General features: G+C 47.3%; 1 protein-coding gene across 1 annotated transcript; it reads left to right on the top strand.

Annotated features, from left to right (window-relative positions):
* Positions 1–5,538: 5,538 nt before the first annotated feature.
* LOC136499505 (receptor-like protein EIX2) lies at positions 5,539–6,609 on the top strand. The gene has a single exon (XM_066495133.1). The coding sequence runs from the start codon at positions 5,539–5,541 to the stop codon at positions 6,607–6,609; it is 1,071 nt and encodes a 356-aa protein (XP_066351230.1).
* Positions 6,610–15,811: the final 9,202 nt, after the last annotated feature.

Genomic DNA, 15,811 nt, shown 5'->3' with positions numbered 1-15,811 from the left:
CTTTTCAGATGAAGCATCTAGCCTTTTCAGATTCAATAAATGAGTACGCACACATGTTTTTTGTCAAGTAGCATTCATGGTGAACCTGCCTTCATCTCTATATATAGTGCTCCATGTCTTGCTCCACATCCACACAACTTGTTTTCTGGTTTAGTTTTAGCAAATGTCGAGCGGAGGTTCCTCGAGTGGAAATGGTTTAGGTGGAGGGAGAGGAAAGGGGGTGAGGAAGGGACCTCTGATTGTGTGGGAGGGTTCTCTGGGTCCTGATTCTTTTGAAGAAGCAATAGAGGAATTTCCTTTGGAGAGGAAGAGTGACTTCACCCGTGAGAGACCTCTTAGATCATACGAGAAGCGCATTGAAGATTGGCCAAAATGCCGCCACGGTTTGGATTGCGTTGTGCAGATGTACAACGACTGTGACGGTGGAGGCCGTCGTTCCTTCAGATGTCCGCGAGGATTTGTATTGCCTTTGAACTCTCTCCTTTTTTAGATTTGCATTTGGTTTCTAGTAGTACTTATTGGTAGATGGGTTTTCAGGATTCAAGCTGTCCAGATAACTGTGGCTTCACTAGATGGGTCGACCCTCCTCCTATCTATCCCCATCAACAGTACATCACATATCTACAGGGACGCATCTTTGACCTAGAGTATGGCCCTGGAAGTGGTAACAGGGACAAGTCGGACGACGACAACAGCAATGATGCAGAGGAGGCACTATGCAATAATCCGTACTGCGAGTGCCCGTACCATAAGAAGGACGGACCTCCTTCTCCACCGCCACCGCCACCGCCACCACCACCGCCTCCGTCAACTGGAGGATACTATGGGGAAGGCACAACTCAGTTCAATATGTGGGAGCATTATTAGGACCAACATTTGTTAGTCAATCCGAATGTGGAATGCTTGTATGAGTTGTTCTTTTCAATCTCGTAAGGCATGCTAGGTTTAGTTTGCAACATGCCATTGTTAGTTTTTATGTGAGTGTGTTCCCTTTGCAATGTCTGTATCACTTGTTTCTTTCAATCCCCTAAGGCATGCTAGGTTTAGTTTGCAACATGCCATTGTTACTTTTGATGTGAGTGTAATCGTTGTGCCTCCGCTATTTCATAAATTGCAGTTTACCTACCTCTAAGTTTCATGTACTATGGTTGATTCCTGAACTGAAAAAAAGATTTGAGTCTCTAAAAATAGGGGATTGAAATCGAACCAACAATCGGTTTTTCCTGCAGGAACAAACATAAATATAACTTGTCTACTCTTATTAGTATAACTCGTGTTAGTCGAAGAGGAATCGTTGAGAAAGATTTTTCATTTGAATCATGCAAATAGGATCGCAACATATACCAAATGGTTTGGGTCGGCGTTTACGTGTTGAGCTGAGGCTCAGCGTTGAGTCGGCCCACACCAGCCCTAGGTTTTGGTGGCCGTGTGTGAGGTGGGCTGAGGCTCGGTGTTGAGTCGGCCCACGCCGACCCTAGGGTTTGGCGGCCGTGTGTGAGGTGGGCTGAGGCTCGGCGTTGAGTCATCCCACACCGACCCTAGGGTTTGGCTCGGCCTTTTGCGAGTTGGGCTGAGGCTCGGCGTCGAGCCGGCCCACGCCAACCCTAGGGTTTGGCTCGGCCGTTTGCGAGTTGGGCTGAGGCTCGGCGTCGAGTCGGCCCACACCAACCCTAGGGTTTAGCAACGGCCGTGGCCCGGTTTGGGCCGAACCTCGGCGCTTAGTCGTAACACGCCGAGCTTGGGCACCTCGGCGCTTCGATGCAAGGGTTTCCAGTAAGTACCAGGGGTCGGCGTGAAATGACAAAACACCGAGCTTGGGCACCTCGGCGCTTCGATGAAATGCTTTCCAGTACGTACCAGGGGTCGGCGTCAAATGACTAAACACCGAGCCCCTGGGTTCACCAATATATCATCTCTTCTTTGCGTGCTTCATCCCCTTTGCGTCCCCTTTACGTCCCCTTCGCTAGCTCCCCGACTCTCCTAAGCCGCTTCGTCCCCTTTGCATGCTTGCCATGTCACCGTGTCATATGAGGCAATAGCAGTCACAGGCAGACCATGACAACCTCTTAGAAGGCTGTTGAACATCTCTGCCATGTTACTAGTCATGAAGCCCCATCTCCAACCACCCGTGTCATATGCAAGTGACCACTTATCCTTCGACGCCATCAACTCGCTCAAGAATTGCCTGCCATCAACATTTGTGGCTAACTTCAGGGCATCTAACTTGTCTTTGAATAATTGAACCTCTTGCTGCCTGCAAACCTCCTCAAATAATTTGAAGTTGTCCTTTGTGTGATCACGCCTTATAAGATTCTGAGCAAGGTGTCTGGTGCACCACCGGTGATGTATTTGGCCGTAACCAGGAATCTCTTGTTCTACGGCATTCAGAATGCCAGCATGCCTATCAGATATCACGCAAACATCACGTCCCAGACCAATTACCACTTGTCTTACTAGCCTGAGAAACCAACACCAACTATCCATGTCCTCCTTCCGAACAATCGCAAAGGCCAATGGCACAAGTTGGTCCTCTGCATCTGTCCCAATACAAATAAGCATTGTGCCTTCAAATTTCCCTATAAGAAAGGTCCCGTCAATTAAGACAACGGGCCTGCAATGCTTGAATGCTTCGATGCTCTGCCCGAACACCCAAAACGCCCTTCCAAAAACTTGGCTACCATTCCTTGTTTCACCCTCCTTAGGTAAATACTCGAAGTGCATCCCAAGATTTACGGCCCTCATTGCGTTCAACATTACAGGGAGGCGCTCATAAGCTTCTTCCCAATTTCCAAATATTATTTCCAGTGCACGCTGCTTTGCCCTCCATGCTTTCCCATACTTGACATAGTAATTGTACCGTTGGAAGATGATCTCAACCAACGCAGACACCGTAATGGTTGGCATATGCTTCACCACGGGGCATAATTGCCTTGCAATGAACCTAGAATTGAGCTGCAGATGGTTCTCTTCTGCCTCAGCAGTGGCACAAACATGTGGTTGCTTCACTGAGGTAATCTTCCATTTGCCTGCCTTCGTCTTCCTAGCACATACTCTCCAACCACACTGTTGTTCTTCACAAGCAACAGTGTACCTCTTCTCCTTGAATGAATTGATGACCCTAAAAGGTCGGTTGTGTACAATGGAGTACTCTTGCAACCATGATTTCAACTCATCCATGGTAGCAAACAATATGCCCTTCCGTATGATGAGGCAACCGCTAACATCAGGCACAGTTGTATCACTTGGCCCACCATCAGCTACTGCCCTATGACCATGGCTAAGGTCCTCGAAATCACCAACTAGTGGATCTCTCCAAGGCAAGACCCTAGACAATATCTCTATTTCCCTTAAATTCAGACGACCAACAGGGCGATCGTCATCAGAGTCTTCGGCTATCTCCTCTACGAAGGACTCATCATCTCCAGCTATCTCCATGTCAAAACGGTTCATAGCCCTAGCATCATCAAAGTCTTCTTCACTACTAAGATCATCTTCGTCGCTAAGCTCATCCTCAATAGAAAAGTCTCCGCTAGCGTCGTCCAAACCTTCTTCTACATCAACAATTACATAATCATCATCCTCTTCATCACTATCATGATTGCCCTCACCATCGGCAACCGGATTCTCTTCCTCATCTCCACCGTAGCCTAGTTGTGTGACAAGTATTTCTTCTTCAGGCAAAGGACCATAACCTATGTGAGCGGGGGAAGATGGCCATGCTTCGAAGTTATCATTTCCTAAGCCGGACTCCTTACTTACTACTAAATCCAAAGATCGCACTTCTGAGGCCAATACAACTGCCTTGTAATCATTTCATTCAGACTCGTTTGTAATTTTGAGCAACCGCTTGATCCGAGGACCCTTCGACGACCCAACATCTATGACACCTTCAAACTGAACATGCACGTCTCCTTCATTCCAGCCTAACTTAACCTTCACTCGCTCCACTGACTGGGTCAAAGATGGTGTTTCAGAAAAAATCAACAACTCCTCACACATGTCCAGAAATTCCAAACTATCATCTCTTGTCCTAACAATACGGCCTCCATGATGCAACCTCACTAATTTATCCATCTACAGCCATCACACAACAAGTAGTGTAACATATGAATATATTTCAATCCAATAAGTAGAAACTAAAATATATCATTTCATCGTTTTTCAACCCCAACAACATAATCATTTCTAGTCATAACAAATTGAAATGTAATGACCAACAAATAAATAAAATACATAGTAACCCTAATGACCAACAAATAACTAACCCTAATGACACCTACAATAAACAAATAACCCTAATGACCAAAATAACTAGAAACCAAACTAACCTAACATGTTCATCACATAAAACAGTTAAACAACAATGCACTCAATCATCCTTTGCCATACATTTTGCAAATGCAAACACAAATATACCAAATCACCAAACAACCATGATTCCACATGATTAGGGACAATGTAAGCACATCTACACGGATAGAATGGAGGAGGGGAGGGACCATTACCTCGAGGAAGCTTCGGGAGCCGAGATCGTGGCACCGGGGGTCGATTTTGGGGGTTAGGGTTTGGTGGCGGCGCGGGGGAGAAGAGAAAGAGAGGGAGGCCGGCGGTTTCAGAATGAAGGGAGGAAGAAGAAGGGGCCTCGGCGCGGCCTAAAGGGTGCAGACCTCGGCGTTGAGTCGGGCCGCGCCGAGGTCTGGAGGCTCGGCGTTAAGTGACCCAACGCCGAGCTGCTGGGCCACCGTGCTTTGTTGGGCCGCCTGGGCCGCGCTCCGGATGGGGCCGGAGCTCGGCGCTCAGTCCGACCGCGCCGATGTTGGGTACTTGGCGTCGGCTGACACGACGCCGACGTCTCAGACCCACGCGCCAACGTGGCGACGACGACCCCGGTCGTCCATGACGTGGCAGTACCTCGGCGTGGCGTGACACGACGCCGAGCCTCATATCTCGGCGTCATGTGCTAAGACGCCTAAAAATGGTCTATTTTCAGAAATTGTTTTGGCGTTGGTATTTTTCTAGAAATTGTTTTTAAAAGAGACCAAAATACGAAAATTTCACCTTGAGCTGCTGGGCGAGTTTGCGAGACTTTATTCTCTCGGCCTACATGGAAACAAAATCACTGGTGAGATACCTCCTACGCTTGGGAACATAACTGGCTTGACGTATCTCGACCTAGGAAACAACCTACTCACTGGCACAGTTCCTCCGGAACTGGGAAAACTAGTCGGTATTATCTCACTAAATCTGGGTTACAATCACTTGCCAGGTCCCTTGCCGCTCACACTACTGTCGAACCTTTCTAAACTTGTCTCGCTTGACCTGTCAAATTGTGGCCTCCAAGTTCATTCATATGACCTTTTCACCCATGAGTCCACTTCTTCATCGAATATCTCATTTCCAGAAATTGGGCTCCTTGCCCTTTCCTCTAACCACATTACCGGCACCATACCAACACTTCTTTGCAATGCTAAACGTCTAGAAATCCTAGACCTGTCAAACAATGGCTTATACGGAGATCTCCCAGATTGTCTGTGGGGCATGCCGGCATTACGGTTTATGGATTTATCCAGCAATTCGCTTCATGGCCTACTTCCGCCGTGGACGAGATCATCAAGCGTCACTCTTCTTCAATCTCTACATCTAGCCAACAACCATTTCAAAGGCGATTTTCCTTCAGTCATTAAGAAATGTGGCAACCTTATCACACTGGATCTTGCGAGCAATAGCTTCACGGGTGAAATACCCTCTTGGATAGCTGAGAGCTCGCCACAGCTCAGATTTCTTAGGCTGTCATCAAACATGTTTGCTGGAGCAATACCCGGTCAAATTGTACAACTTCGCAAGCTCCAGCTACTGGATCTGTCAAACAACAAGCTCACCAGCCCCATGCCTGTTGATTTTGCAAACTTTACCGGCATGACACAAGAACAAAGTACTGGGGTAATAATCATATATGACTATTCATACTTGGAGCAGATTCAACTGGTCTGGAAGAATCAGGAGTATGAATACAGCATCCCATTCGTTACAGGTATTGACCTGTCGTGCAATTTCCTTTCACAAGCGATTCCTCAAGGCATTACAGCCCTCCCTGGACTCAGGTCATTAAACCTGTCACGGAATAATTTCTCGGGAAATATTCCCAGAGATATTGGTAACCTGGCATTGCTGGAATCCCTCGACCTGTCATGGAACCATCTGAATGGTGAAATTCCTCCTAGCTTAGCAGATTTGAAAGCTCTAAGCACTCTGAACCTTTCCAACAACGGTTTATCAGGAAGGATACCAACAGGTAGTCAGCTACAGACACTAGATGATCCATCAATATACAGCAACAACCCAGGGCTATGTGGTTCTCCTTTAAAAGAATGTGCGAACAAGACATCTGTGCCAACGCAGAACGAAATCAGTAACGACGGTGTTGGTAGAGAGACACTGTGGTTCTACTGTTTTGTGGTTGCTGGATTTATCTTTGGGTTCTGGCTATCATGGTGCGTCTTATTTTGCAAGGAGAAATGGAGATATGCGCTCCAGCAGCACGTCGACAACTTGCAAGAGAAGGTCGCCAACAAGATTGCTGCACACTGTCGCTCCAGGGCCAGGCGCTGAATGTCACATATGTGGGGTTCTGAAGCATATGTGTTGACATAAACCAATGTCGTCCCTCCCTTTTTGGGCTTGTTTGGATCATTTGTATCCACATCGTGCCAGGAGCTAGTTTAATTTTTCACCCTAATTCACCTCGGCACACGTGGATTAAGGTAGATACGAGATACGAGTGTAGATAAACAAGCCCTTAACGTTGTTTCTCCTATATTATTTGCATAATCCAAAGTACACTACCCTAGAACAGGTAATCATATCACTGCCGAGTCTCAACCCTTAATCACTGCCGAAAAACGAGCCGGCAGTGGGCAATAAGTAGCAGTGATGGGTTTTTTCTAGCACTGCCGGTTGCCCTAACCCGACAGTGATTGTCTTAAGATCGCTGTCGGCTAGGTAAATAAACTGTCAGTGATTAGTTGAGTAACATTGTTGGCTTCCTGTGTAACCGGCAGTGATATCCTTAAGATCGTGACAAATAGGTAGTTCAGCCGGGAATGATTATTTGAGTAACACTGTCGGCTTTAGGTTTTAACCCGATAGTGATCTAATTTTCGCATATTCCTGTTTATTAATTTATTTTATTATTTATGTGCAGTACTTTTTATTTCCTATATGGTTACTGAGTGAAGAAATTCAAAGGAGTCAAAATCCAAAGGACAGATTTTCTTGATGAAGTCTGAGTCAAAACTGTCCTTTTTGGTTTCCTGTAAGCAGATGATCTCACTCTTGCTTTCAACCACTTTGTCCCTGATGGAGTTTCATTTTCTATCAGAGTTCAGCCCTCTGACATTCCAGTTTAGTATTTTCCAAGCTCTGTTGTGTGCCATAAAAACAAAGGAAGAAACAGACTAAGCAACTAGTAGGAGTACAATCCTACCAGGGAAACACCACCACACCCAGGAAAAAGATAACCAAGGTAACAGAAAGACACAATAATAGCCAATTCAGTGCTAAAAGCACACAAGTTCAGGTATAGCCAGTGCCAACGCAGGGCCACAAACCAGGACAAAAGATTTAACAGATTACTGCTAACGAAAGAAAACAACTTAAAAGCTAAACAAAAAGAGGGAGACCAAGTCTCCACCCTGGAGCAATGAGTTGTCATTCTATTCACCATCTTTGTTCTTCTCCTCATCTTGGCCTTCAGGGATCTTGCCTTTGTCCCCTTTGCTTTTCTTCACTTTCTTTCCTACTAGCTTCAGCTTGTTCTTCCCCATGAGAACCTGTTCCTCTAGCTACTCCTGAAGCCGGCACAAAGAAGTTCCAATATTCTTCAGTGAGAGTGGTGACAAGATTGGTGGGTCATTGGAATAACCACTACTCGAAACTCGATTTTTTCTACGTGTGAAAACCCACAGAAAAATATGAATACCGATAGAAAAATATTTTTCTGACGGTGTACCGACAGAAAATAACACACAGAAATAGCATGACAGAAAAATCCAATTTTTCTGTGAGTTCACCATCAGAAATAGTTTTTCTGTCGGTCTTACACACACAGAAAAATTACGTTCACCCAAATTAAAAATAATTTTTCTGTGTGGATATCCACACATAAAAAAAGAAATAAACGCACAGAAAAACAATATGTATTTTTCTGTCAGTTAGGTTAACTCACAGAAAAATTCCTTTCGCCCAGATTAAAAATAATGTTTCTGTGTAGCTATCCTCACAGAAAAAAGGTTAAACGCACAGAAAAATAATTTATTTTTGAAACACTAGCAACAACTATTATAATATATATTGTCCATACAGTAATTTCATGACACATCACAGCATAATAAATAGCATACAGATGGTGTCCAAATATTCAGCACATTCATAGGTACATAGATGATGTCCAAATGTTCCGGCATCAATACATTCAAAAACATTACCATCTCATCTCAGCGGTTCAAGTTTCAGTCAAGATGATTAAAATACCAGCATGCAATTGACTAAAATTCATTTAGCCTGTTGGGGCGTAGGAAACATCCATGACCAGTGCCAATTGACCACAAAGACTCGCGGTGCTCCCTGCTGCCGCACGCTGCCATGTGCACCCATGCCAGGAAGTGCTTCTAGGCCCTCGTTTAGTTCGGCCCGAATTCGGCGCCGGTAGAGAGTACTGTAGCATTTCGTTTGTATTTGGTAATAACTGTCCAAACGTTGACTAATTAGGCTCAAAACGTTCGTCTCGTAAAGTACAACCAAACTGTGCAATTAGTTTTTGATTTCGTCAACATTTAGTACTCCATGCATGTACCGCAAGTTTGATATAATGGGGAATCTTCTTTTTGCATAGTGCCAAAATTTGGAATTTGGGGTAACTAAACACCCCCTAGGATAGCGCCGGCCTCCATGATTGTTTCGACGTTGTAGGTCTACAGGCTCTGCAATAACCGAGATTTGGTTTGTCAAGTTTCTAAATGGTGTGCCACAACTGACTTTCAACAAGTTCCATGCAGTAGCCATGATTTGAGTTCTGCAATTCCAGTTCTTTGCTTAGTGTCACCGGTAACTAAATTAGCCATGGTTATTCCACTTCTTTGCTTACTATCACTAGTAACTAAATATATGATTAACAGGCATGATCAAGTTCAGATTCCATTACCTAGGACAACAGGTGGATAAAAAAAACAATGCATGAAGGTTTTTGTTCAGCAATAGTATCATGTGTCTATAATTTTATTTCAGGCTGTTCAATTAACTTGAAGTGACACATATAGATAAAGATAGGAAGCAGTACCTGAACTTGCAATGCTTGATGGGTCGAACATCAAGATGCATCGTATCCATTACCTAAATTGTGATAACAAAGTATTTATGGAGGATTAATTAAATTGGGATAACAAAAATAGAATTAAAAACCAAAACTAAAGAAGATTGCATACCTTGAGCAGGACAACATGAAATCTGAGCAGCTGCTTGTGAATTTTCTTTGATGCTATCAGGATACTATGGATATACATAAGCATGCAGCTCATATTTCAACTAAGTATCTGTCAATTTAAATTGTACAGAGCATCAGCCTAATGCTAGATTTGCAATAATCAGAAACATGTTAAAAGAACAAACAAGAAGGCCCTAATGTCAGACAAGACAACAGATTCACATGTAACCTTAAATTTCCAAACAAATAAGACATGCCACCAGATCCAGAGTCCTAGCTCACCGCGGCCACGGGCGTCACCAATCTGACCAACCAAAGGTGCAAAGTCAGATTTTTTTATCATAAGAATAACAAGATTCTACAGCTACATCTATAGGACAACTACTACTAACGCAATGGAGCAAGGCAAGCATTACCATAGAGGCATATGCTGACATAATAGTTCTGATAGGCAAAGCAACAATTGGAAAAAGAAAGACATGCTACATATGCATCCACAAACTGTGAACCCCAACCACCGCAGATGAAGTTTGATTTTGTCTATAAAAAGAGCAAAACATATCAATCCACACAGATGATGACAGATTAACTTGTAGTGAGCAAACATTTGCAAATTTTGTTTAGTTAATTTACCATCAAGGATATGTTATACTGAAAGTCCAAGTACTGGATAACAATTTGAACATGTTTTTTTCTAAACTTGAGTGAACAAAAACTAAATTCACCTTTGTCAAGTGTAATCAGGGGCTCATTCAAGTTTGCAAATGGCTGCAGTGAGAATTCCATCTTCTCTTAGTAATGCAGCAATAAAATGACACCGTGTAAGCCTATGACAAGATCAGACAAGACATGAACAGGTCAGAACTAAGGAAGAAAAAACAACCAGATATCATAGTACTAAAACACTAGGAACAATTAGGAAATTCTCAAGCTGCACGGAAGCAAAGCAGCAAAGCACGAATTCAATTACTCGCTAATTATACAGCTAACAGAAGCTCTAATAAAAAAAGGCACGCCGACACCACAACTGCACCACCAGCACCGCCGCCGCCGCCATCCACGCCCGCACCACCAGCACCGCCGCCACCATCCACGCCGCATCCGCCTCCGCCACCACGACCCTACCACAGCGCTGCCGCTCTCGGCCAGGGGGCTGCAGCACGCCCCTAGCCCATGCAGCCGTCCCCTCCATCGCCTGGGGTGCGCCGTCGCCGGCCCCCCTCCCTGGATCTCGCCGTTGGGGGAGGGAGGGAGGGGGCGGCACCGGCCGTTGGATCTCACCGGTGGGAAGCGGGAGGGGAGGGGCCGCGATGAGGAAGAAGGTAGGGGAGGGGGGAGAGGGAGGGGGCGGCACCGGCCGTGCCGGATCTCGCCGATGGGGAGCGGGAGGGGAGGGGCCGCGCTGGGGAAGAAGGTAGGGGAGGGGGAGAGGGAGGGGGCGGCACCGGCCACGCCGGATCTCACCGGTGGGGAGCGGGAGGGGAGGGGCCGCGCCGAGGAAGAAGTTAGGGGAGGGGGGAGAGGGAGGGGGCGGCACCGGCCGTCGGATCTCGTTGGTGGGGAGCGGGAGGGGAGGGGCCGCGCCGGGGAAGAAGGTAGGGGAGTGGGAGGGGGCGGCACCGGCCGTTGGATCTCGCCGGTGGGGAGCGGGAGGGGAGGGGCCGCGCCGGGGAAGAAGGTAGGGGAGGGGGAGAGAGGGAGGGGGTGGCACCGGCCGCCGGATCTCGCTGGTGGGGAGTGAGAGGGGAGGGGCCGCGCCGGGGAAGAAGGTAGGGGAGGGGGGCACCGGCCGCCGGATCTCACCGGTGGGGAGGAGGAGGGGAGGGGCCGCGCCGGGGAAGAAGGTAGGGGAGGGGGCAACACCGGCCGCCGGATCTCGCCAGTGGGGAGCGGGAGGGGATGGGCCGCGCCGGGGAACGCCGGCCATGCCGGATCTCGGGAAGAAGGTAGGGGAGAGGGAGAGGGAGAGGGAGGAGGCGGCACCAGCCGCGTCGAGGAAGAAGGGGAGGGAGGGGAGGGGCAGGATCCGGTGGAGGATGGGCGGGTGCGGGTGCGGGAGGAGGGGAGGGGAGTGTGGGGGGCTAGGGAGGGGAGGGGACGGTGCGGCGGAGAAGAAGAAGGGGAGGGAGGGGAGCGTGCGTGCGTGAGGAGCCGAGCGGGCGAGTCCGCGGCGGGTTAGGGTTATGACTTCTTGGTTTTTTTTCGTGCGTGTGTATATTTTTTCTGTGCATTTTAAAATAACCGACAGAATAATAACATTTTTTTCTGTGCGTGCATATATTTTTTCTATGCGTTTTTAAAGAACCGACAGAATATGTTTCATTTTTCTGTGAGTGCTGTTTTTTTCCGTGTGTGTATTGTCACGCACAGAAAAATCATATAATTATTCTGTGGGTTTTCGTATTTTTTTGTCGAGATATTTTGAAACTGACAGAAAAATTGTAATTTTTCTGTGCGTATCGAAAAAAACATACAGAAAAATTCATCACCCACAGAACAATTCGAGTTTCCAGTAGTGAACCCAGGCAATTCTTGATCCTGCAAGTGCTCACCTTGAACCCATTAGTGTTAGCCCTCACCCTATCGCTTCTTCTGACAACTAAGTCCACAATGGGTGTGTCTGCCTTTCCCTTTCTTCCTCTCTTCTTGTTGTCCAAGGTCTCCTCACTATCCTCTTTGGGTAGGGCTTCTTCAATCTCTCTGACAGAGGATGGTTCAGAAACAAGCATGCCACAGGGCCCCAGTGGAGGACGGTTTGCAGCTAGAGATAAAGGACACCCCCTGGGCCCCCATATGCAAAAGACGTGAGAAACCAGATTCAAATAGACTTTTGGCCCATTTGTATTGGGCCGGTGCTTGAAGAATGGCCTGAAAGAAGCCCACCCATTCCTTTTGGACCATTAAGGCCTCCTTGTCTGCCAATTCACTGATTTGAAAGTTGGCTGGGTTTTTTGGCTCCAACAAGGACAGATCAGTGGGTCTTGGCAAATCTGGGGCATTGAAGAAGAAGGTCCCGACCATACCAATTTGGATATTTTCCTGAACCATCAAATCATCCACTTGCCCCTGCTGATCATTCATTTGCCCCTGCTAATCAACCATTGCTTCCTGCTGCCCATCTAAGTTCTCCTGTTGTCCTGCCACATGCTCTTGCTGGTTTGCCAAGTCATCAAGGTCCATGAGCTCCTCTTCATGCACTTGCATCACAGGGAAATGCATGGGCATTGGGATATCAGCCTCAACTTTAGCAACAACTTCCGGTTGCTGGCCTTGAGGTGGGGGTGGGAGTTCGATTTGCTGCTCCTCTTCTTGGTCATTTCCTTGTGCTGGATTGATGATCATTTCCAAAGGATCTTCACCCACTGGTGCCTCATTTAGGTCCTGTTCTATAGCTACCGGTGCCTGATTCAGATCAATCTGCTGTTGCAAAGCTGGCAACTCCTCAGGCCAAACATCCCAGCCTTGTTGGGGTCCCTTCTGAACCTGAATGTTCTGCTCTTCCTGCTCATTCAGATTTTCCTCCATATTGGGCAGTGGATCATGGGCAGCAATTGGAGCGAGCACTTGTTGACCCAATCCAAAAAAGTCAAACAACGGAGGACCATTATGCTCATCCGGGGGATCAACACCTAGATGCTCATGCTGCAGGATCTCACATTGAACTGTCCAAGACTGGCCATTGTATCCTGGCCCATCAGAGAAGATAGAGAAATGTGGAATGGATTCCAAATCAACCACCCTTGCCCTAACAATCAGCCTAGTAAGGTGATCGGGGTCACTGTCCCAGCTTATTGTTCGGGCAAAAGGTCCGAGAACAGTGTCAATAAACTCATCCTCCCAATAATCCTCTGGCAGCCCCATCAACATCACCCAACATTCCTGATTAAAGTTAAGCCTCCTCCAGTTTCTGCCCTGGTTATGCCTTACGAACGAGAAATGAACCCATTCGTAAGGATGTGGACTATCAATCACAAAGCGATCCCTATCATATTCATGCTCAAACCGCACAAAAGCTTGGCCTAGGTGACAGGGCTGTACATCTTTAATCTGAACCCTTCTATGCATAAATAACTCCCTGACGACCTCATCAACCATTGGGAAGTGCAGCACATTACAAGGCAGCGGAGAGATGGTGACGATGGCCAAGTCTTTGTTTATTGCTCGTGGCCTCCGCCCAGCTACAGACTGCACCATCATAAGCCTATTTGGCATGTTCTGGATGTGCATCCCTCTCGGCTTTAAGGGATTGGGATCGGCGCGTTGGTACGCCATGACCGAGTGGTCAGGTGGAGTGAGCTAAGGTTGGAGCTGCGGCAATGGCGCCTGAGTAGCACTGTCAGATGGGGGTTTTCTTGGGTCGCCACTATTGCAGACGGAGGGCGATTTATTAGAGGAAGACGGAGCAGCATCATGCCTTATTGATACCCCACCGAGGCATAGTTCAGTCGCTAGGCTATGGGTCTCCGGAGCCATAGACCCACTCGTCATACCCACTAACGGTGTCCACTACACTGTGATTGGTTTTGGCTACGGCAACGCCTGAGAGGTGGACGCTTGAAATCTGGCCCAGGCCCCAAAAGAGTCAAAGACTGGTGGGCTGTGATGCGGCCCAGTCCACAAATCGGTTTCCAACGCAACGGGCTCGGGTTGCTCAACAATTTGCCTTTCATTTAAATTGACCCCGGCCACCTTCTCGTATCTGCTCGCCCTTTTCCATTTCCTCCCCAATAACTGTTGCCCGGGCAATTAAACGCGATGTGTCCCCCACGTAGGCAAGCAAAGCATCTTATGGGAGATTTGCACGCCTCCTTAACGTGTCCCGCGGTCAGACAGCGCCAACAAATCCCGGACGTCAGAGCTGCTGAAGGATTGTTGCCTGCAGCGGAGCATTGACCCAAGGCTGCTCGAGGCTCCAAATTCAAATAGGAGCCGATAGGCTTTGGCCTAGCCTGATGAACTTACCCAATAGGATTCTTTCCTTTGTCAGAAGCAGGCCCTTGGTTAGCAGGGAAAAGCAAACGATCGAAAACGCTAATTCGAGGCTGATGAGAAGCAATGGGAACTTTGTTGGCTCCAGTGAGCGGAGTGCTTTTCACACGGCATCAGCAAAGGTGGTTGAAGGTCTGATCAGATTTCCGCTTGCGGTCACTGCACTTTTCTGGACAGCAGTCCATGAGGCTTCTTCCTCGGCACATAAACTTCTCCACTCCCGAATCCAGTTCGGGCCGCCATTGCTCCAGAGGTGGAAAAAGACTTTGAAAGACGAACACTCAAAAGAACGCAAATTGGCAACATGAAAACCAACAGATTTTGAGGAAACCGAGAACTGAAACGCCCTATCAGAAAGCTGAAGAACCGCAAAATCCAAGGCGACACCCCCGATCATAGCCTGAAGAATGGCTCCAACCGAAGAAGGGGAGAGCTTGTACTTACAGCGGCCAAAAGAAGCGACCAAGAAGAATGCTCGGCCCCATATCGTCGGGGACACCGAGCAGCCGAACTTGCTCTTGATCACCTTTTGGACACCGACACCAGGACGAGGGTTTATGCCCTAGAGCTCCATGACTGGCCCCATATCGTCCGGGACACCGAGCAGCCGAACTTGCTCTTGATCACCTTTTGGACACCGACACCAGGACGAGGGTTTATGCCCTGGAGATCCATGACCAGCAGCGGAAGCCCCGACGATGGCAGCAGCGGCCTGAGTCGGAGCCAGGAACCTCACGGAGCGGAGGAGCAACTAAAGGAGGGGCATCAATGGTGTCCACCGGGTTTACAATACCGGTAAGAAAAAAATTTCGGTCCCCAGCGATAAATACGAAATTTCGGAAATTTTGGAAATATCGGTTCAAATTTAAATAAATTTAAATTGAGTTTTAAACAAATTTGGCACCATTTCACTAGAAAAACTCTACAATCCATCATACATCATAAATTTATATAACATCGACAAAATAACATAATATATCACAGAAGTAGAGCCGCGGTAATACAATGTGTTGACGGTGGGCGAGCTGCATATACTAGTGCCGTCCAATGTGTGAGTGAGAAAATTAAATAAATTTGAAGAAATTTAGGGCTTTGATAAGACTAGATGATATGGAGGGTCATTTTAGTGTGGTTTGGTGTAATTTTAGAGTGAAAGATGAATTTAACCGAAAAATTTTGACCGATACAAAAAAAAATTCGGACCTCAGCGAAAAAGATGATATTTCGGAAATTTCGGCGATATTTCGCCGAAATTGTAAACCCTACTCCACCCATGGTGGCTGGGTTGCCGGAGAGGGGAGGAGGGCCGGCCAGCGCCGACGGCGCCGTAGGCGACACCAAGAG

This window comes from Miscanthus floridulus, chromosome 13 (assembly GCF_019320115.1).
Source record: "Miscanthus floridulus cultivar M001 chromosome 13, ASM1932011v1, whole genome shotgun sequence".
NCBI lineage: Eukaryota > Viridiplantae > Streptophyta > Magnoliopsida > Poales > Poaceae > Miscanthus > Miscanthus floridulus.
The sequence above is the reverse complement of the archived record's forward strand: the minus strand, read 5'-3'. Positions and strand labels throughout refer to the sequence as shown.